General features: G+C 42.5%; 2 protein-coding genes across 10 annotated transcripts in view; one reads left to right on the top strand and one right to left on the bottom strand.

Moving 5' to 3' along the window:
- Positions 1-816: 816 nt before the first annotated feature.
- On the bottom strand, positions 817-21,007 carry Lrrc42 (leucine rich repeat containing 42). Of its 4 annotated transcripts, none has more exons than XM_005072160.4 (8): positions 20,868-21,007; positions 15,321-15,804; positions 8,729-8,860; positions 7,700-7,818; positions 6,384-6,472; positions 5,907-6,020; positions 3,017-3,092; positions 817-1,288 (listed from the first exon to the last, which is right to left on the bottom strand). In XM_005072160.4, the coding sequence occupies exons 2-8, from the start codon at positions 15,788-15,790 to the stop codon at positions 1,035-1,037; spliced, it is 1,254 nt and encodes a 417-aa protein (XP_005072217.1). In that variant the 5' UTR covers positions 15,791-15,804; positions 20,868-21,007; the 3' UTR covers positions 817-1,034. The 4 variants fall into 4 exon arrangements, with proteins under 4 accessions (XP_005072217.1, XP_021084064.1, XP_040612958.1 ...); XM_021228405.2 differs by lacking the exon at positions 20,868-21,007 and adding an exon at positions 20,708-20,759; XM_040757024.1 differs by lacking the exon at positions 20,868-21,007 and adding an exon at positions 20,739-20,757.
- Positions 20,842-23,249, top strand: part of Hspb11 (heat shock protein family B (small) member 11) — a 40,234-nt gene continuing 37,826 nt past the window's right edge. For 3 of the 6 annotated variants that reach the window (XM_013114902.3, XM_013114900.3, XM_040757025.1), the window contains exon 1: positions 21,488-21,589. The gene's annotated coding sequence lies outside the window, so the exon portion shown is untranslated. Of the gene's footprint in view, positions 20,972-21,202; positions 21,309-21,472; positions 21,590-23,249 lie in introns of those variants that run through there. The other 3 variants (XM_013114906.3, XM_013114905.3, XM_013114904.3) reach the window with 3 other exon arrangements.

The raw sequence follows: 23,249 nt of genomic DNA, 5'->3' as shown, positions 1-23,249 counted from the left end.
CTCACAAGGGAACCTGGTTTTTAACAAGAACCCCCACGTGCCAGGTGTGGTAGCATACACCCAAACTCTGGCTAATTTGCCAGCCACCTGCCTTTGTAAACAAAAATGTATTGGCAGACAGCCATATTTATTTACTGTGTGTAGCTGGATATTTGTAACAAATGCTTATGGCCTGAAAAATTTACTGGGCCTTTTACAGTAAGTCTTTTTTTTAAAAGATTTATTTATTATTATAGTATTCTGCCTGCATACCAGAAGAGAGCTCCAGATTTCATTACAGATGGTTGTGAGTCATTATGTGGTTGCTGGGAATTGAACTCAGGACTTCTGGAAGACCAGCTAATGTTCTTACCCTCTGAGCCATCTTTCCAGGTCCTTTTTCCATTAAGTCTTAAGATGGAAAAGCTTCTGCCTGTTACTTCCAAGGCTGTTGTGAGTCACTTGGGTCTTAGTGAATACCCTCAATGGCTGGAATTTCAATAAATGCTAACTACTGTTGAGAGGCAACATTAACAGAATGGGCTTTGCAGCCAACTAGAAAGGAGTATAAACTCTAACTTCTACTTGTAAGCTCTGACATTAAACATGGCACTTAACTCAAGGTTGCATGTTTGTGGCTCTACATTTCAGTTAGTTTTATCTATGCTTGCTATGAGGCTAGGGCATGGCCCAGGGCAGCATTAAATCAGCGGCAGCTTCACTCACATCTGTGTTCTGTCAGCTGTGCTAAACTGTAGCAGGGACAAATCATGCCAAACTTGTTAGTTCACATGGTGCTACTTCCTGTGGTTCCAATCTGCATTCCACAAGCAGAACTCAACGAGAGCAAAAGAGTTTATTTGAAAAAATTACTATGTATTGAAAATATACATTAGAAATTATTACATACGTTCATGGCATCCCCCTCCCCCACAAAAGTAGAAATATTTGCTTGCTATGCTAATGCCATAAGTAAATCCAAACCAAAAGAAAATCACCAGCAGTCTCTCCTCCTCATGTGCCGAGATGAGGGAAAGGCTGACTGTAAGTGTCAGTCAGTAGGAATTCAGCAAGTCCCAGTCCTCCACGGCCAGACACACACACTTCTGCTTGGCTGACTGTGGCGCGCTCTGCTCCTGCTCTGATTGTTCGAAAGCTCTCTTCTTGCTCTTCTTTGACTCTTGACTCAATAGTGGCCCATGGCAGTCTGGAACCTTCTCTCTATAGAACTGGAGTTTTCCAGAAGAGTTCATGTGGGTGTCTGCCAGAGGACATTTCCTTGAGGCTTCTGAGAGAGCTCGTTTTTGATCTGTAAGAGTACCAAGGTATCAAGGGGCTGGTGAGCCAGGGCCTGCCAAAGTCTGAGAGACTGCCTAGGACTAAGACAAGGTCCCGGGGTAGTTTGGGCTGAGTGCCTGGCAGCAGGGCTCTCAGATACACTACCACAGCAGAGGGAGAGAAGAAGATGCTTACTAGGTTTAAACGAGTCTAATACCCCGAGAATCAATTTTTTCAACTTCCTATGAGTACAAAACCTAGAATGAAATAAATTATATATATATATATACATATTATATATATATTTATATATATAAAGTGTCAGTGTCAGGCACACTCTCAAATTTTACAAGTTGTTGGCTTCCTTTTTCCGGTCAAAACATGGACCTGACTATTCTCCGAGGAATAAGATCTGTCCCTATAGTGACTTCTATGTCCTAGGATTCTTTTGTTTTGAGGCAGGGTTCCTCTCTGTAACAGTCCTGGCTGTCCTGGAACTCACACTGTAGACCAGACTCACAGAGATCCACCTGCCTCTGCCTCTCCAGTGCTGGGATTAAAGGTGTGCACCATAATGCTTAGCTGTCCTAGGATTCTTATTTTGTCACTTCCATTGTTTCCTTATCTTGTTTAAAATGACAAAACAAACACAACAGAATTCACCATTTTAACCTATCTCCGGAACCTTTCTCTTTTCAGAGCTGGATGGACTCAGGGCCTTTAGCATGCTAGGAAACAGCTGCAGCCCTTGCCCTCCAGAACACTTTATACACATTACTGTATGCTTGTGGATTTGACATGAGTGTGCACACACATGTGCTACAGTGCATGTGCAGAGGTCAGAGGACAACTTTTGGGAGTTGGGGTCAATCTCAGGCTGCTAGGTTTGCATGGTAAGCACTTTTACCCAATGAGCCATCTTAGCAACCCACAGATCTCTATCTTGTAAACTAAAAGTCTGTAACTACTAAACAGTAATTCCCTACTCTCTCTCTCTCCAACCACTACCCTTTTCAAATGAACCTGATGCTCTGGGAAGCTCACAAAAGAACATTCATAATACAGTATATGTCCTTTCATGACTGCCTTATCTCATGTAACATGTCGTCAAGACTCACTGTCAAAATATCCTTACCTTAAAAAAACAAAAACATCATTTTTAATTGTATGTAACTGTATGAGTATGTGCACATGAATGCAGGCATCTGGGGAGACCAGATATGTTGGGCTCCCCAGACATGGAGTTTCAGGCAGTTATGAGCTACCTGACATGGCTGCTGAGAACTGAATTCAGATCCTCTGTAAGAGCAGTATGCACTTCTAACCACTGGGCCATCTTCCTATGCCAAAATGTCCTTACTTTTCAAGTCTGAATCACACTCCCTTGTATAGAAATACTGCATCCTGTTTATCCATCATCTGTTGCCGGGCACTTGGGTTTCACTTCTCTTTTTGCTCTGGTGTTTGAGATTGAAACCAGGGCCTTGCCCATGCTAGGCAACCTTTGTACACTGAACTACATCCCTAGTTGCTTCCACCTGTTGGTGACACTTAGTCTATGTTCTGTTTTCTTTTGTGCTGCTACAAGTCTTCGTTGGGATGAGACCAACCTTCCTGATGGTGGTGCTTAGGGAACAGTTTGTCTTAGTGGTCATAAATAAAATAATACTATTACAATTACTTTTCCCATAGAGAGAAGACAGGCTGTTTTAAGAGTGTAAACCCAAGGGTAAAAACTCCCAAACAAAGAATTTCTCACAGAAGTACTGAGCTGCCTTTCCATCTTTCCGTTGCCGCACAGCTTCCGCGCTCACTCGCTCCCACTGCAGTACGATCTAAAAGGAATTTGGAAAGATTTGAACCCAAACAAAAACTTTTCTCCTTCCCCCTTGGTCTCTTCCCTTTTTTGCCTTCTTCTTCTTTTTTTTTTTTGGACCAGGGAAGCAAGCACTATACCTTTGAGCTAGTTTTTGCTCCATTTCTTGAAACACAAACCCATTGATAAATTTTGTTTATAAGAATCAAGTCAGACTGGGCACGATAATCCGATGGATCTATGTATACATGTGAGGCAGGTCAGTTTGCTGAGCCCACTCCTGCCCAGTTCCATTCCAAGCTGGAAATCAACTGCATGAATCGCACATCTTTAAACTAAACACTAAAATCTTAGTTACAGTATTGTTCACATATCCCTAGACCCTTCTATGCCTTGAAACCAATCTGTAATAATGCATCTCTCCTACGTGTGCAGAATGCCCACATTTCTATATCCTCATAGCATTTCAATTTCTATTTCTAACTGTTACAAATGCAATTTATTCGCTACTGCTAATTTTTTAGAAATTTGACTGAATATAAACTAAACATGACAGAATGAAAATTAAATGATCATTTCAACATATTTTGAGTAACAAGGACTTTGCATTTAATTTCTTACTAATGCAACAATCATAATGACCATAAATGAGGAAAAACACTTGCAGGATACAGAGCATTTCAAGCAGTAAGAATACAGACCTAGCATGGTAGAGACACCTGTAGTTCCAGAATTGTGAATTTCAGCCCAGTCTAGGATACACAGTGAGACTTAAGACACAAACAAACAAAATCACAAACCAGAAGAACATATTTACTAGCCAGAGAGCCCTTAGCTTTAGATTTAATTTCTGAGTCTTGATGTGTTACATAGAGTTGGCATGTATTCCACAGGGCTGTTAATAAGGATTGCACTTGGAATATATTAGTGATGGATCCTTCAATGGTATTTTCTGGTTACAGAAAATGAGCACTGATCTAAGGGAAAGCCAAGATGGACTAAATCAATTTGGTGGTTTTGTAGGAAATACAGATACGGTCCTTCCACTAGCAGAAACAGAAGGGCTAGCTGCGAATACAGACTAAGAAAGCAAGTTTGAACAAACTGACTCTGAAGTATCAGGAAGAAACTTGTAGATAATATTTGGGAATACATATAGTTTCTGTTAGATGTCATCCTTTCATGATACTGAGAAACCTAAGATCACCAGGGGAATAGAGGTGTAAAAGAGAAAAGAAAGAGGAATTAGGTAAGAAAAACCTTAAGGCAAGCATGCTTATAGTAGAAGTCACATAAAGCCACAGAAGGTAAACACTGGGCTACTTGGCAGCTTCCAGAGACACTTACACAAGTGCAGGCTAAAACCAGACTACAAAGAAAGGCAGCAAAGAGGTACGAGAACTAAGAACAAACAGAACACAGCTGCCCTGGGTTGAGGGTAGAATAAGGATAACTGACATTTATATACAGAAAGAAATCACCACCAGAGGGTGATACTGGGTATGTGGTGGTGAGGAAGCAAGGGAAATAAAATAAATATGACACCGAAGCTGAAAGCCTTCAGGATTAGGACTAAAAGAAAAACTAAAGAAGGGCTTACCACTGAAATAAACTGGCATAATTGTTTCCTTTAAAAAGGAGGGAAGTAGAGTCTGGTTGGAGAAGTGGAGGAATTTGGAGACAGAAAAGGAAGTGGGCTCCTGTTAGACAGCCTCCCTCTTCAGAGATGGGTCAGGCTGGAGTTCCTGGATAGGATTAGCAGGAAAACACTCTGAAGCCCTGGAGGTCCCAGGTGATGGCAAGAAGCTACGCTGGCCCAATCAACTTACTTTGAGGTCACACTATTAGGTGTTTTACTTGGTCTTTACCAAACCCAAAGAAAGATCCTAGTTTTTGCTATTGGGTTTATGAGGCAGAACTCTGAAATCTGTCTGACTCTACAACCTACGCTCTTTCTACCATGTCCCTTGCTACAAACCTATAGGAGGTTTTGGCAAGAGCATTCCATGTGTCCAAGTCCTCTAGATGCACCTAGGATGCAACCTAGGTTCCACTCTGGCAATTACTGCATTATGCCCAGTCTGGAGCTGGCTCCAGGTCCTTCTGAAACACTTGACACAGGTCTCCCTTATCTACAGAGAGATGATGACATATTCAGGTAGCTGGACAGGTTCACCATCATGCCTCCTCGCTCAGAGCCAGGGAGGGATCTTCCATGCTTCCACCAGGAAACAACAGTTAAGTATCTGAAGGGGAAAGGTGCCCCACACAGGTAAGCTGCTATCCACTGGGAACTTTATGACTTTCTATTCAATGCTGTACTTTACCAATCTGGAGAAGGGCAACATGAAGTCAAGAGAATCAAAGTCCAGTTCTTTCACTGGCAGACGTCAAGAGAGAGAAAGGTCAAGAGACTGCTGACTAAGGCCATGGAAAAAGAAATAGGCCCAAAAGAAAGAGAAGAGCCAGATTTGAACCCTAAAGTGTGACACTAGTTAATTCTCTCTGGAGTACAGCACACTGTTAAGAGCACAGTTAGATCAGATTTACTTCTTCTTTTGCATAAAAGCCATAATTTACTCATTTCTTGAATCATTTGTAGACTATGATAGCATTCTAGGCATGATGCCCAGTCTATTAACCATAGCAGGGAAGTACTGAGATCTGACATCCAGTACTAACTCCTTAGGTAGATGGGTCAGTAACAGTCTATCACCATTGCTGACTGAGTGAAGACTACACCTGAGGCAAAAGCATCAAAGGAATTAATGTTTATTCAATTTTTAGGTGCCTAAAATAAAAATGAAATGCTGTAGTGAAAAGCCTGGAGTACCTGGTCAGCCCAGCCCTCTGTCTTGCAGTTACTATGATCAAATTCCTTCAAAGGCACTTTGGAGTGAACAAGGCCTATGTGTGTCTGTAGCTTGTCCTTGACGGCTTTGATGTCCTAGTGAGGAGAAACACCAGAGACAAATTACTTGCTATGAGTAGCAAAAACCACCATAAATCAGGGGTGTTGGTACACACCTGTAATTCCAACTAGGCAGACTGAGAGGGGGATCAAAACACCAGAATCACCTGGGCATAGTGACATATGCCTGTGATCCCAGTATTCAATAAGCTAAGGATTGTCCTGAGTTTGAGACCAGGTTGGCTACATGGGAAATTCAAGCCCAGGAAAGGCTACATAGTAACACTATATCTCAAAAAATCAAAACAAAATAAGGCCATCAAGAATACTAACACCAATTAATAGAAGCAAAGTAACAAATCATAAAATCTGTGAAAATGAAAGAAACCAAAGCCTTACCTTTAGCCCTGTTCCAGAGATATCTAAACAATTCAGTTTTCTAAAAGAAAATAGGTATCCAATTCCAGCATCTGTGATCTCAGGGTTACCTAGATGTCAAAAATAAGGAAACATTCTGTCATAATTGTAAAACCCCCACAGTAGACTGGGGGGGGGTGACGACACCCAAACAAACAATAAGCTATAAAGTACAGCGTGGGTGAATTCCTTCCGCAGAGCGAATTCAACATAAGGGTCTTATTTTCTCTGCTTACAACATGAAGCAGCCACATTAGATCCTTCACAGCTCCAACTGCCTAGGACTTGGATGAGCAGAATCTGTGATGGAGCAGTTTTCACAAATAACTCCATTTGGAGCTGCATGAAACTAACGAGATGGTTCACATGCTCTGCTCACCACCATTTCACCTCTGCAGTAAAGGCATATATTTAGTCTGAAAAGACCTCCAAGATACTTATAAACAAGGGACTGTCTTGTTTTTCCAGAGCTTTCCTTACATATTACCTTCTTACGTCAGAGAGTGCTGCTTTACCCATTTTCTCTAAGGATGCCATGCACAGTGCCAGCTACACAGCAGATGCTCGAAAGTATTTACTGAATACATCCCTGGGATGTATGCCAGGGATTCAACAACGTTACTGTACAGAGGCCAAAACCACGACTCAGAGAAATCAAGTAGCTTGTCCAAAGGTACAAAACTGTCCTCTGTTTCTATTCACTGGAATCAACCCACCTTGCCACAGACAGTGTTACTGGACTCTCAAACCGCTCACTTCCTACCAGTTGAGCCAATGGATCTGGTCAATCTTTTTTCTTTTTGAGATTGGGTTTCTCTGTGTAACTGCCCTGGCAGTCCTGGAACTCATTCTGTAGACCAAACTGGCCTTGAACTCATAGATATCCACCTACCTCTGCCTCCCAAGTGATGAGGTCAAAGACGTGCTCCACTACCACCCAGCAGATCTGGTTAATCTTAAATTACCACAAGACTGGATTTTTCAGCTTCTTATTAGATAAATACTGATGAAAAGAACCTACATGACAGATATCGTGACCAGAGAACAAACAGATATTCTTATGTATGCTCTTAACATGACAGGAGGGACCAGCTGGCTATGCACCAAGTGGCATGGGAAATCCGAAAAGCATATTCCTCCGGGTAGGATGATGCTAAAGGCATTGGGCCAGGAGTTAAGAGTCACTGGCTTCAGTCCTGTCACTAGACTGCTATGGCTCCTAGAAGGTCAGCTTGCCTTTTATCCTCTCAAATGATGACCCTAAAGCCATTCTCAGACATTAACACCCCATAACTTACAAGATAAGTCTAACAGCATTAGGTTCTCAAGGCCTCTTTTCATCACTCTTACTGGTGCTGTCATTTTCCGAATGCCTGCATCAGATAAGCAATTATCCTTCAAGTGGAGCTGAGTTACACTAGAGAAACAAAGTCCATAAAAAGTATCACTTAAATACGGCTTGAGAACATGATTTGAAACATTTTACTCAAAAACATAAAATATCAACATCTCTAAATACTATAAAAGCCCACCCAAATCCTACTAAGCTGATGTTCTGTTTCCAACTATCCTTTCTTGCTCTTCTTGAACTTTTATAAATTTTAAAAAATAAATTTATTTTATGTGTACAGTGTTTTGCTTGCATGCATGTCTACGCACTATGTGTGTACCTGGTACTTGTGGAAGCTACAAGAGAGCATAGAATCTCCAGGAACTGGAATTATAGACGGTTGTGATCTACCATGTGGGTGCTAGGAATTGAACCCAGGTGTTCTCCAAAAGCAGCAAGTGCTGTTAACTACTGAGCTGTCTTTCTAGTCCCAAATTTTTGTAAATTTTTATTACATGTATTTGTTTTTTGTGGGTGGACAGTATGAAGGATGCATTTGCCAGGGTGAAGTGTGGGGGTCAGAGGACAACAGAGTTGGTTCTCTCTCTCTCTCCCCCACCTGGGTTCCAGGAAATGAACTCAGGTCATCAGGCTTGGTGACAAGTGACCTTACCCAATGAGCCAGGTTTCCAGCCCCGATTTTTTATCTCTTGCTATAATAAACTAGGAATGGCAAATAAGGAACAATATTTTTCAATACTGATGGTTTCAATAAAGGTTAAATAAAGGTTAATTAGAAAAAAAGAACAAATCAGTTATCTTTCCTAAAAGTTATATCCAATCTATATTGTTACACCAAGTAAACAGAGGTTGAAAACATTTTAGAAAAACAATTAGCACATAAACACAGAAAACTAAGTGGCAATCCTTAAGATGATCCCATTGGATCATTCTTTTAAAAATAAAACAATCATTTAAAGTGACAACAGGCTGGTACCTAGACAGAGCTTCATTGGTGAGATGTTCTAGAAGTTCATGTTCATCTCCAAGCTTGCAACAGGAAAGATCCAGTCGGGTGAGCTCTCGGAAAGACTTGATCTCTTCAAGTTTTTCTGCAATCACCAAATACCTGTGCAGTGTGAAGAACAATCAATAGCTTGTCTTTTATCTTTCAGAACTTTCAATTTGTGACCTTGTGGTACAGTCAACATGCCATCATCCCAGAGTACCATGTAATAAGTTCACATCACTGATGACTGTGTCACATGGGTTGGACTAATTAATAAATACCTTAGAAAACTTTGTACATGACAGTGGAATAGACATTCTGAACAAACAGAAGTGTATGAGCAAAGGCAAGTCACAAGAGAAAACATCCAGTTTGTATTGAGTCAGACCTCAGTGGTAGTGCTTCGAGTTTACCTGAGAATTTCCAAACTCTTTAGTATACTCAAAACTTCAATTACTTTCTCTCTCTCTCTTTTTGAGCCTCTGTAATCTAGGCTGGCTTTGAACTCGTTAAGTCTCCTGCCTCAATTATAGGCATGAGCCCAAGCTTTAATCTGCATATACTCAAAAATATTTCAAAAGCTATCTATCTGGCAGATGACATTTTATCTTCTTCCCGAAACTCAAGCTTGAGCACCTGTCTACACCACTGGAGCTGTTACCCTAACTACCCGAAAGTATGTAGCAGCAAGACTCTCATTTAGATGCTTACTGAGACAAACTATGAACACGAGTGACTTAATGACACTGGAGCACCTTGCCAAACGGTTATCAGAAGCATCAGGGAGGCCTCTGGAGAGGAGGAGATCAAAATGGCATCAACAGCCTGGCTGGGTTCTGCCCTGCCTTCTAGTTGGTTCATCTATTTCTAATGAGGTTGGGGGTGGGGGGAATGAAAGGGATTAGGTGTGACAGGAACAGGAGAGAAAGGTTCCTAAGATACCAGGAAAGCTGGACAGTGGCAAGAGCATCTACTTCTCATCTACTTTTCTCTTGGAGGCCTGGACGTTTCCACAGCAGCAGAGTATGCTAGGGTTAGTGAGAGTACAGCTCTCTCACTTAGCTGGAGCTTAACTGCCAAACACGTGATGGACACTCAGAAGGGAAGAATGGGGTCGAATTCTCTCCTTCCTATAGGCACCTGAAGTTGTTGGTACTCAAATTGACCTACTAGGTAGACAGTCTGAGGTACTGGGACCCTCTTTAAATTGACAAGTTTCAAATGCCTGGAGACAGCTCATCTGGGAACACAAGTAACCATTACTTACTCAGACTACTGTGGTTACACTGTGAATAAAGCTGTTTTCTACCTTCCAATCACAGTATTAAAGTGTGTTAACAGGGATTTAGGGGATTATTGGCAATTAAAGAAAACACACATCCTTTGATCAATTACCAAGAAAGATTTTAAGTAATTCTGAAATAAAGGAAAGGACATAAGACTGTGTAACATGGTTAAGAAATATTATGGAACTCAAGGCTAAGGACCAACATTCTAGGCATAGACAATACTAAATGCTAATGTAGGATACAAGGCTCCAGATTCTTGCTGACAGCTAGCATTCCAAACAACTTTCAAAGGCCCAAACAGTAGAGAAACAACAGAACACACACATATTCTAGTGTCAGACTTGAGTTTGAAATCTTTTTACTGTATTGTGGGGGAAGAGGCAGAGGAGACACACACAGAGATGGGGTGGTGAGAGGATGAGAGGAGTTGGGTCTTTCCTTCCGTGTGTATGTGGGATGCAGGTGTAACTCGGGTTGTCAGGCTTGCATCACTGGGAGGTGAGTGCCTTTCTTTACCCACTGAGCCTCCTGCTGGCCCCAGCTTTAATGACATAACCTTCTGAGCTTCAATTTTTCCAGCTATTAAAACTACATCTTCCCATTCTTTCTTTTCAGAATTAAGGAAACCAAACATTTAAGACGTATATGGGGGCCTATGGACCACCCTTTAAAGTGATTATTACTATTTGATTAACATAGGGTGATATTTTAAGGAAAATATACTTACTTTCTGTGACCACCATTAGGATTAAAACACGAGGGAGGAGTTTTGTCTGGCTGCAGCCCAGATGTAAAAACACTGACTTCTCCTTTGGGCAGGCAGCTTCTGGGCCTGCCACCAAGACCACAAACAAGTGTCTCACCTGCCTGAGGGTCAGTACACTCTCTGCCACAGCATCTCTGGGTTGCAAACACATCCATCCCCACAGCTCCTACTCTAATATTCTTCTGGGTAGTCAAAAGGAGAGTTTAGGTCACAACTGAAAACTCACTTGTACCTTAATAAAAATGCAAAGTTTGGAATTACTTTAACAAAATACGATCCAAAAGATTACGCTGAAATGTTCACTATATTTTATCATAAGCCTAATACATGATCATAAGGTAAATGGGGGAGAAATTAAGAAACTACAAAAAGTACAAAGAAAAGTAAAACCAACTGCAATATTTCTACATAGACATTGGAAGGTTCTTTTCTTTCGTCAACATACAAAAATATTTTTAAAACAAAATTTAGGGTTAGAATGAAAAAAAAAAAGTCATCCCAAATTACCTTGAATTCAATCACCAGTACCACATGAAAAAAAAAATGTTTAAAAAAAATGGGATTCGGCCTTTAATCTCAGCACTCAGGAAGAAAAAGCAGGTGGATTTCTATGAGTTCAAGGCCAGCCTGGTCTACAAAGTGACTTCCAGGACAGTCAGGTGGGTTATAAAGAAACCCTCTCTCTCTCTCAAAAAAAAAAAAAAAAAAAAAAGGGATCTGGCCAGCAAGGTGGTCCAGTGGGTAGAGCGCCTGCCATTCACTCTCAGGACTGAAGCAAAATCCCTACAATCTACATAAAGGTAGAAAGAAATAACTAACTCCATAAAGTTGTTCTCTAACTTCCATGTGTGTCGTGGCACACCATACATATATGTACCTGCTCACACATACAATAATTCAGTTTTTTAGAAAAGCCCATTTGCAGCTGGGCATAGTGATATGTGTCTTTAATCCCAGCACTTGGCAGGCAGAGGTAGGTGGATCTCTGAATTCAGGACCAGCCTGGTCTCTAGAGTGAGTTCTAGGACAGCCAGGGCTACAGAGAAACCCTGTCTTGAAAAACTGAAATAATAAAAAACCATTTGCCTAAAACCCCCTTTTTTAAATTGTAGAACAAAGGGTTTTGTTACATAACTAGTTCCCTAGCTTGCCTAAAATCTCTGCAATCTTCCTCTCTTAGTGTCCTGAGTGCTGGGATTACAGGTATGAGTCATTTTGCCTAGGTTCATTTTTCTCATTTATCATATTTTGAACATTTACTACATCATTTAAATTATCTTAGAATATTATCTTAACTTCAATATCTAATTGGTACCATAATCTGTCTGAAAAATTCTCTAGCGTTCAGCTTCTCACCACTACAAATAGTGCTGCAAAGAATACTGGTATCACATAGATTTAATAGATTTTTTTTTAAATGTTATTTTTTTCTTTTTTGAGACAGGATCTCACTATGTAGTCCAGGGCTGTCCTGGAATTCTCTATATGGACCAGGCTGACCTGGAAACTCAGAGATCTGCCTGCTTCTGCCTCCTGAGTGCTAAGATTAAAGGTGTGGGCACCACATCCAGATTGAAAATTATCTTTAAGACAAGACCCCACTATGTAGCCCAGGCTGGCCATAAGCTCCTGGGCCCTCTGCTTCAGCCCTGTGAGCGCTACAATTGCAGTTGTGTACCATCAGAGCTGGGCTCACAAGAGAGGCTCTGTCTTCTGTCAAGTTTCAGCTTGTCTTTGCTGCAGGCCCAGAAATAAGAAGAGAAACAAGAAGGTTGACGCCTCTCACTGTGTAACATCATTTGCAATAGCCACCTTCTTGGAGCCTAAATTTCCCCTGTAAGATAGATGTTACTTCATAGGGTGATCATCACACCTGTTGAGATAGTCTTAAAAAGTAGAATTATGGGCCAAACATGGTGGTATATGCCTGTACTGTCAGTCAGAGAAGAGTTGGATTACCCATGAGTTTGAGGGCAACTGGATTTACATTGAGGTACAAGCAGAGCTTCACAATGAGACCTTGTCTCAAAAAACCAAACAAAGTGAACCATGGGTTGAACAAATCATGTGGCTGTTTTAGGGCTCTCAATAATTACTTCCAAACTACTTTCCAGAAATGTTACACTTAATGTTATTGTTTTGGTACTGGAGCTGTTACATTATTTATGCTCATCAAATGTGAATTAAAGTGATATTTTCGCAGTCTAACCAATCATACAACAGAAAAATAGGAACAAATAGCATTTTCAAAACCATGGAACATATTTAGGCTGTAAAGATAACTGGGGAAAGAAGGGAAATAGAAGACCAGTTATAGAGCATAAACTCTCAAGTGACTAAAACTGTGTATTTGAATATTATTGCTGTATCAGTACTGTGAACTTTTTAATTTTAGCTTTATATATTCCCAAATACAGAGTTTTTACACATAATTCTACTTTCCACCCTTCTAATTTTCTACAATAAGCATAAATAACTTGGAATAAAAGTAAAGAAGTGAGGCAGAGAAAGGTGGATGCCTGTAACAGCCCCCAGGAGGCTGAGGCAGGAGACTGGCCAACTAAGCTAGTACAAAAGCTTACCAAGGAAGGAAGGAATGGGGTGGAGGGGGGATAAAATGTGGAATAAATTGGCTTTGTCATCCAGCAAGATAAGTGGTTTCCTTTCACTGGCAGCAGTCCCATGTCCTGCCATAACTGAGGCCATAGCACAGACAGAGCTTTCAGGAAATGCCTGCTTCATGCTAGTCCAAGGTTCTGCGTCCTTAGGCCTTGTCTTCTGAAAGTAATGTATGAGACCTGACCTGGGGTAAAGTCATTAACTCCATGAGCCAATTAAATGAAGACTAGTTACGTTTTTCTCCATGTTTTATGAGTTTTATCTTATATTTTCTGTTATTGCTTTCTCTCTTTATTGTTTAATTCTGTTTGGCCTCATTTTATAGGTCATATTTATTATGTATCTTAATGGTAAATTGGTGGGCTGGGGAAATGTGTCTCAGATAGAACACTTAACTAGCATACATAAGGTCTGGGTTGGATCTTTAACAACCACATAAACAAAAATGAACTAATAGCAAATTGCTTTTTAATCATGAAAAAGTTCAGATGGTACATCATAATACTAAGTCTATAATACTGATTACAAATGAGTTTCAAATTGTGAAGAATGAAAGGTACATAGGTATATAAAGCATGTAATCATCTACATTTCCAGTTTGACAAACTAGAAAGAAACAAAAAGATGTAAATGTTCAGAATATCTTTGTAGTAAAAAAAAAAAAAATGGAGCCAATGGTTGGTCTCTGAGAGGAAACAGGAGATGGGAGAGATGGTTCACTCTTCTGTGCTCACATGTGAACTGTTTGCAAGGGTTATTTTTACTCTTTTAAAAGTAGCAGATGTCCTCAAAGTTTTCTTAAATGGTAGTGGAAAGCATATTTTAAATAAATACCTAAAAGTACACAAGCAAAAGCAAATCAGTCACAAAAGAAAAGTCTGCTTTGTAAGGAGACAGGCCTGGGTGCTGGAAACTTAACAGAGCATTTCCAAATTGTAGGATGTTTGATTTCTTTCTTGATTTCTTTTCTTTTCTTTTTTTTTTTTTTTTTGGTTTTTCGAGACAAGGTTTCTCTGTATTGTTTTGGAGGCTGTCCTGGAACTATGTAGACCAGGCTGGCCTCGAATTCACAGAGAGCCACCTGCCTCTGCCTCCCGAGTGCTGAGATTAAAGACGTGAGCCACCAACACCCGGCTGGATGTTTGGTATTTTAATCTCATATTTTTTAGTTACTTTTTAATCTAATATTCAATATCTAGTGTTCTTAAAACTGAAACAGGACCAAGAATTCTAAGTATTAATCTTCACATTCCCAAGGGTATACCAAGAGATATTTGGCAGGCCATACCTTGACTTTCCTGTATGACAAAAGTTGACTCCAAGGGAGCATGATGGTATACACTTGTACTTAAAAAGTTGAGGAGGAAGACAGTTTAAGCCCAAGTGTGTTTTGTTATTTGTTGCTTTGTTTTCTGACACAGGGTCTCAATATGTAGCCCTGGCCATCCTGAAACTCTCTCTGTAGACCAGGCTGGCCTTGAATCTACCTGCCCCTGCCTCCTGAGAGCTGGGATTAAAGACATGTTCAATCACCACCAGGCATTCCCAACGGTTCTTTACCAGCCTGGGCAATATATAGCAGGACCATATTTCAAATGAAAAAAAGGAAAAAAGAAAAGAAGAAAGAGGCTGGGTGCAAAGTATTTTTATCTATTGAAAAAGCTATGGCAGCCACCCAATCCTTACAGAACATTTTCTTTTTTTCTTTTCAGGGGAGAGCACAAACACTAAGTGTTGTAGGAGATGAAGAAAGACACCTGGTGATTCCCTCTCCCCCCCCAAATGGCCTGTACTTTGAATGTTGAAGTTTGAAATTGAAAGTACTGTCTGATGGCAGAGTTTATGAACCCACTAAGCCCCGGGGTTCTCCACTGAAGTACTCAAATATACTAATGAGAATACCCACCTGTTTCTTAAGCACAGCGAGCAAAGCACCAGACTCCCATAGGCCTCAGTGAACTTCTGTAAAGCCCTGAGCCCTGCACCTGGCTCTGTGAATTTCTGTCTGGCTTCAGCAGCAGAGAATAGCTTTTCAGCAATCTGCTCAGGAAAGCCAATAAGGGAATCAATGTGATCAACGTTGTCAGAGATGAAGCCCAACACCAGGCTGAAGAGGGATTTGGCAGAGTAGCGCAGATTCCCCTCGCGGGTGTATGTGAAGATGAAGTGATCAGTCTTCTCCTTCTGTGCAGTGTCTTCCCTGTTCATGCACAGCTCCACGGAAAAGCCTTTGGGAAAGAGTCTGAAAGGTCGTGGCTTCTGCAGGCTGTTCTTAACACCATCCAGAGCCAGATTGACCATGTGTAGTTGCCCATTTTCTCGAACATAGATGGGTCCTGGATCCACGTGGGTTTCTGAGTTGAGGTAGTAAGCCATTGCCTTGATTTCAACTGTAAAAACAAGGCACATGAAAGCAAATCCAATTAAAATGTTATCTGCAACATGAACTTGACCTTGCTATGCCCACAGCTTTATGATCCTCCACTATGGGGAAAGCACAACTCACCAGTTGCTAAGAAATTTGTCACTATGAGGCACCTACTGTTTGTATCTGCAGTGCCTCTTTTGCACTTTTCTCTACAATTTAGCAATCTATTCATCTTTCAAGCTCAAATTTCATTTCTAAAACTCACTCAGAAGTTACCAAAATGCCAGTAACAATCCTTTTAGAAGTAAATTCTTTTAGAAGTAACAGTTTATGTTAGCAGAGCAATAGGAACATCCTCAATGTCCAATACTGGAGTGTTAGTAAATAGTATATACTCCATTTCATCGGATATTACGAACCCATTGAAATTAAAATGTTTACACACAGAAAAAAGATAGAAGTAACTCCCTTGCTACTTTGGCACCTCCCACACATCTCTTTGTTGCACTTGGCTCACTGTCCTATTGCTCTCCTTCTGGGTCTGTCTTTGCTGCTTTTGCACACAGAAGACAGACCACATTTAATTCATCCAGACTCCATAACAGGACTCCGGCATATTACAGTCCCTGGGGAGAATGTTATAGCACTACATAAGCCTTAGGTAAACCACAGGGAACAGGAAATGGAATTTGAATTTACAGATAAAGACACCTCCCCAAAAATGCTAAATAGAGTTATTATAGTCCTCAAGAACATCAGATCTGTTCAGGGTCTGTTAGAGTACTCTGAGGTAAGTCAAAAATAAGCAGTTGGGTGTTTCTTCAGTCATGTTAGTAACATTATACATCTAAGAAATTAGTTGTAATAAATGCTTGCTTTCTTGGATAAATGAGACTTCAAATTACATGAGAAACTGCTATGTTAAATAAAGCTAAGGCATCAGATTATCATTTCTCCAACAAGAAGGAAAGAACATTAGTTTTAATACAGTGTAGGCCTGTCAATATTTCTGAAGGACTCTGAAATTATCCCTCAAAGACTCTGGTTTTTAAGAGTGAACCAACTCAACTTCTGTAGCAAAGCCTACAGTGTGGCCCTGAAGCTACTTACAAGTGTCAGCAAACAATTAAGTGAATGACAAAACTGCTGAGTCTCTGGAGATCAAACAATGATCCTGTTTGTGGGAATCATTGCTATTCATTTTTCTCCCGAGAATAATTATGTGTATAAAGTAGCACAGAAAACAGGGCCCAGCCTAGCCCTGGAGCCTCTGTCTTTCCGGCTCCTCCACTATGTCCTGCTCTGTGGCCCCACCACCACTCCATGAGTAAACTGGCCATCCACTTGACCCACTGCGATTGGCTTAGTTTACTGCTTTTGGTTGTTCTGCCTGACCTAGCTATTTCCTGCTCATCATTAACATTCAGCTCAACCATCACTCACCATTCTCCTGGGAAACTTTTCCAACCCCTGTACCAGTCCATGTCTGTCTTGTTTTCCCAGAGCACCCAGTGTTTCCTTTCACACAACACTTAGCCCTGTGTACTACATTCACTTGTTACTGTACCCAAACTGTGAGGTCTTTGAAGGAAAGGCACTTGATTTATCTCTTACTCAGGCCCAACATAGTGCTTAGTACTGAGTAGGCACTCAACAGATATGTGCTGAACTGAATGAGACCTCAAAGGGGGAAGATTTAGTGCTCTGATATTGTTGCTAGGAGCTAGTCCTCTTCCAGGCAACAGCTGCAAGCTCCTCCCCCCACTTGTCAGCCCTTCTGCAGGTGGTAGAAGCAGAGCAGATGATGGGGCTATATTGCTACTGGTACTACCAAGGGAGAAAAACAAAACAACTAAAGTAAAAGCCAGTTTTGAAAAGTCTTGCAACAGTGCCAGCTCTAAGACTCCATACTCTTCTCTTGCCAGCATTCAGGGTCTGCTGCTCAAAAGATACCCCCTACCACTAATTTTAAGTGCCTCTTTCAGCAGGGGCAAGTATTTGGTCCCTTCAACCTCACAGACCTTAATCCTAACCAGGAGAAAAAGAAAACATCCTTTGATCTTTAGGAGTAGATCTTCAGAGGCTACTTTACCTAAGATTTAGAAAGGAGATATTAGGTATGGCCCTAAAAAGAAATTATTTGATACACAGACAAAAAAAAAAGTGAATGAAGGAAAGAAAATATTTTATTTTATCATCACCACCATTTTAGAGTGGACTGAAACTTACTATATAGCTTCAAACTCACAGCAATCTTTCTACCACAGTTTTCCAAGTGCTGGGATTACAGGCATAAGCCACCATGCTTAGCCTAATGATCTAACTTGTAACAACAGAAAAACAAACCCTATGGAAGATTATGTATCTTGGTGGACCAATCCGCCATAATGCTGACAAGCAGAAGGAAGGAAAAAAGACAAAAACTCAGGTTCTACAAATATGCCCTCTCTTAATCCTCATCTCTAATAATAACCTTCCATAAACTTTGGAGTAAAATGAAATGAATGGATGACAAGGATTCATGAAAATTAGAAGTGTGCTTTCCATCCAGCAGAGGGCACAAGTAGGTTGGGATCAGAGTTTGGAAGCTAATCCCTTACTCTGCCCCAAATCCTGCCAGCTTTACCTTCCAAGGATCATTTTCAAAAAGGGGGGCTGTTATGACTGTATCATATCTTTAGACTAGTCATCAAATGGCATTCCTTTTAAATGGCAAAATATTCAATTTCCTTAAGAGTAAATCTACATCATTTGTCCAGGCAGTAATCCAGGGGTTTGCTTTCTTCAGTCATAGTATTTGAATAACTACCCCTAGTTTAGGGAACCATAGTAACTTTTTTTTTTAACATCCTGCACTCTCCTAATAAGGAGCTTCCAGAAGTTTGTGAGGTACTATAAAATGATCTAAGGATTAAATGAATGTCTGAACTTTCAACTTTAAGAACCATAAAGGGTAAAAGCTTCTCTACTAAATATGACTTGCCCCTCAATATTGTTCATGGTGGCCTATTACAAAGTTGACCCCTTAAGAGACAGAGCTTTTATTTGTTTGGGGGAGGAGCTCATTCAAACTGGATAATATGTATCTGCAAGAATAACAAAGTTCAGTGTAGATCTCAGCTATACATCAGGTTAACAGAGTGACAGACAGGCTGGTGGGTCTTCCAGTCCACCACAGAGAAGCTGCATACAAGCACAGCACAGTAGCGTATTACCTCAGTGAAGCTAAAGTTAGCACAAAGCATATCATTTCTTCAAATAAATGAAACAACCTTAGAAGCTCAGTTGTCTACAGCTTCTTTAAATAAGAGACAAGATAAAATAACTAAACACGACCGTTTTTTAAATCTTGAAGCCAGTTTCTAAGCAAAAAGCATGATAATTATCCCAGTCAAGTGAACTGTGGGGAGAGAAGAGAGAAGGCATCAGGATAACAGTGCTTAAACTGAGCCGAGTCTATGGCTAATTTGAAGGAAAACAACAACAACAACAAAATCAAAAAGAACACCAAACTTTAACAATACGTTAACAATTTCCTAAGAATAATAAATAGGCCAAAGTAATAACTGCTGCTAATCATACCAGATGTGACTGAAAGTTAGCACGCACTACATAGCTAGCAGCTGGCAAGCACTGTTAGGTACAACATAAAATGATGTCATGCAGCCACCGATTGCCTCTTAATGGATGAAGAGGCTCAGAGAAATGAAGTAACTTACTTAAGGCTCACAACTGCTGAGTGACACAACCTGGATTCAGTCACAGGGCTGTATAAACTCCAAAGCACATCATCTTTCCACATGCATGATGCTGTACCTCAGAATAAAAATGCAACACCCAGCCTTAAAAATGTTTTTAAAACACTCAGAATTAATCCTGCCGGCCATCTGACCTCTCCGGTACTCGCACAGTGGCTCAAGCTGGGTGTCAAGAGGGCAGGGACTACATTAAAAAACAAAGCAGTTTTGAGGGAAGACTGGGTGGAAACCGAACCAGGGCTGTCTTAAGAATGAGACAGGCCAGAGTAGAAATCCGCCATATCCACAAACCAGGAAAACATCTGTCAACCCATGACCTTCATATCAAGACTACAGACACCTTGGCTTATTTGAAAATGTAGTGGCTTTTAAAGACTTCTTAACATAAAACCCGAACAGAAAGAAGTTCTAAACTATCTTTAACCAACTAACAATCCACCTTCATTGTTCTGTGTCACCGCCATTATTCAATTTGCCACAACTTCTTTTTTTTTTGTAACTTGCACTTCCCTACCTGCTTTCTCCCCCAAGCTGCAGAAACTCACGTCACATCCAGGCCCCTATGTTCCCCAAGAGCAAGCTAATCTCTCCAACATCACTCTAGCTTTTCGTACCAAAAAAAAACCAATCCCCACCCCCACTGTAACCTTGCCCGTTCACCACTCTCAGCACTTCCACCATCTCTCTCACACTTCAGACTCTTCTGTACCCTCAAAATTCGGCCCCGGACCGACAGACTCAGTCCCACCTCCATCTACCTCCCCGCGCCCGTTTCCAGCCCCCATCCTCCTCTCCCTCACCCTTCTTCCCTTCCTGTCACCATCGGGATTCCTCTTAGCCCCCTCGTCTCTCCATCTCCTTCTCGGTTTTCCGTCCTCAACCTTCACAATCCCCTTTCTTCACGCCTCCCTCTCCCCAACTTCACAACCCACAGCCGCAACTCGTTTCTTCCCAGCCCCCAAACCTCCCCCCTCCCCCCATCCCGACCCTACCGCCGCCCCTCCGTGCACGCCTCAACCCCTTTTCTTTTACCCCTTCCCCAGCACTCACTCCCAAGCCTCTCCCCAAGTTCACCCAAGCTAAATCCGTCCCCTCTCCCGCCCGGAGCCCTAATTCTCTCACGACGAGACGAACCCCACACACCGCCGACCCCACCCTCAAGCCCACCTCAGACACCCCCGCATCTTCATCCTCCCACCTCTCCCTCTGCCAGCTCCACCTCGTCCCCAGGGCCTTCCCCTCCCCCAGCCCCTCACACCCTGCCCGCCCCCGCCCCCACGCGCTGCCCGAGGCTCGGCAAGCGGCCCGGCCCGCGGCCGCCACCTACCTGTGCCCCTGCCCGGGGCAGCGAGCGGCAGCACCTCACTGCTGGCTCCTTCCTCCACAGCGCGGCTGACCAGGAAGCGGCTCGGCACCTAGGTCACAAAGCCGGTGAGGGTGGGACACACACAGAGGGTGGCAAGAGGGAGGGGCTGGGGGCGACCTGGCGCCGCGGGACCGCGGGGACCAGCGGGGCGGGGGGAGGCCTCGGCTGGGTAGGCGCGCGTGCGCGGGGCCGGCATGAGGGGCGGGGCCGGGTCTGGAAGTGGGCGGGTCAGGGGAGGGGCGGGGCCGAGAGTGGGTGGGGCAGTGAATCTGAGAGAGCTGGGTAGTAGCGGGAAGGGTGGAAGGGGCGGGGCTGGACGGTGCGCGTGCGTGCCCGCGCGGGGGCGTGTCCCCTGAGACTTCTGCGGGGGGGCCCTCCGCCCCCGAGGCGTGGCGGAGCAGGGTAAGGGTAATCCTAAGGATGGGAGCTCGAGCGAGGTGGCGTATCTGGGCGGGTCCAGTGCCGGGAGAGGGCGGGGCGGAGCTGCGCCGGGAGCGCGCCTGGGAACTCCGCGGGGGCCGGGGTAGGGCGGGGGTGGGGCGGGGCGAGGCGGGGCGGGGCGGGGCGGGGCGGGGCGGGGCGCGGGGCACCCAGAGGGGATCACGAGCCGACGGTCAATTCGCGGAGCTACCCGAGGCCCAGGCGAGTGGGTCTGCCCTGCGCGTTGGGCGGGCACCGGAGAGGTGGGAGTCTGATGGCGAGGCGGGCGGAGGGATGCGGGCGGGAAGGGAGCGGTTGTGAGGGACACGCGGCAGGCGACCGCGGAAGGTGCGGCGACGTTGCTGGGAGAGGGCATCCTGACGAGGGCCTGGTTCCCCAGGAACCTTGTAGTAACCTGATGTTTTGACCCCTCAAAAGGAAGAACAATTACAAATCACAGTAAATAACTCAAATGTAAGACATCATCAACATCGTACAAACTCAAACACTTACAAATTATATTTAAAGTCGATGTAGGTGCATTTAGGCTATTTTAAATCTTTTGAGGCTGGGGCTTACGGTGGAGGTGAGAGGACTGTCTGGGCCGCCACCCTGGGAGACAGAGGATGACCGGTTTTTAAATGCACACAAGAGTTACCAGTGGATGGTATAGGAAAGGATTTGGAGCGTGCTGATGTAAGAGCACTCAGAGCCAAGGATGCTGGCCAACAAGAAAATCAACCCAGGACTTGACTCAGAGGGTTTCTGAAAGAAGTACCAGAACGGCCACACTGTACTCGGGAGAAGAAAACACAGAAAGGACAGTTCCCTAGAACTTACCACTTTGGTAGAGAGTTGCCTGAGGGAATTCATGCTTACTTAGATCAAGCATGTCCTCCCAAACCTGCATCTTGGAGCTATGGAAACCTGGCTTCATGGATTAACTCGGGTTTGGTTTGCCTCTTTCTGATTAATTGCAACAAAAACTTAATGAAAATCCAGTCTCTGCCCCTTTCTTCCTTGTCTAACAGGACAGATACTGGTGTGTCTAGGAGGTATGAAATACATTATGTATTAAAGCACTCATTTGTTGTCTGCATAGACATTTTAGATCACTTAAAAATGGGGTAAGAAAAGAACTGAACGTTGGAAGAGTACATACAGTATCTCATTCATCTACTTTATACATCAATATGAGAACATTTTCCTAAATGTTAACATTTATTATTTATTTATTAGGACAGGAAAATGTGTTGATTATCCCTTATCCTGCTTTGAGACATTCACGTCAATTCATATAGCAAAAGTAGAATTAGAAAACACACCACAAATTTGTTTGTCATCCTTGGCAGAGGGTATGCATCTTTAGTACATGAACTTCTGGAGGGGGCACTGTAACTTTTTTTAAAAAATGGTTTATTTAAAATTTTTATTACATTTATTTGTTTGTGTGTGCTGGGGAGGGAGACATGCTCCTGAACTTCTTCTCTCCCCCAAACAGTATGGAAATTCATAATGTCCTTAAAAGACTCTACCTTAGCACCGAACACAGTATTTTAGATGTGAATCACACTGGTAGCACCCAGCTACTAACTGTGTGTCTGTTATCAGCTTGACAAGAACCAAATTTCAGTTATAGATTGTATTAATCTTTGCTGGTATAGTGCCTTGGCATTTAGTACACGTAGGCCCCTTGTTTGTTGGTGTTCAACAAACAACCTCTTAAATTGTATTTTGTTGTTGGGGTGCCAGAGATCAAACCTGGGGCATCATGCTTGCCAGGCAGGCACTAGCTTAACTTTTAGTATAATCTATATTAGCATTTAAAATTTTACCTTTGGGACAGTGTTGTCTGGTGTTGATTTTGTCATATATCAAGCCAGTTAAATGTTAATACATCTAGATCAAGGGTTATAAAGGGTC

This window comes from Mesocricetus auratus, unplaced genomic scaffold, assembly GCF_017639785.1.
Source record: "Mesocricetus auratus isolate SY011 unplaced genomic scaffold, BCM_Maur_2.0 Super-Scaffold_100014, whole genome shotgun sequence".
Taxonomy (NCBI): Eukaryota; Metazoa; Chordata; class Mammalia; order Rodentia; family Cricetidae; genus Mesocricetus; species Mesocricetus auratus.
Note: the sequence above shows the minus strand (reverse complement) of the source record. Positions and strands in the feature narration are given on the sequence as shown.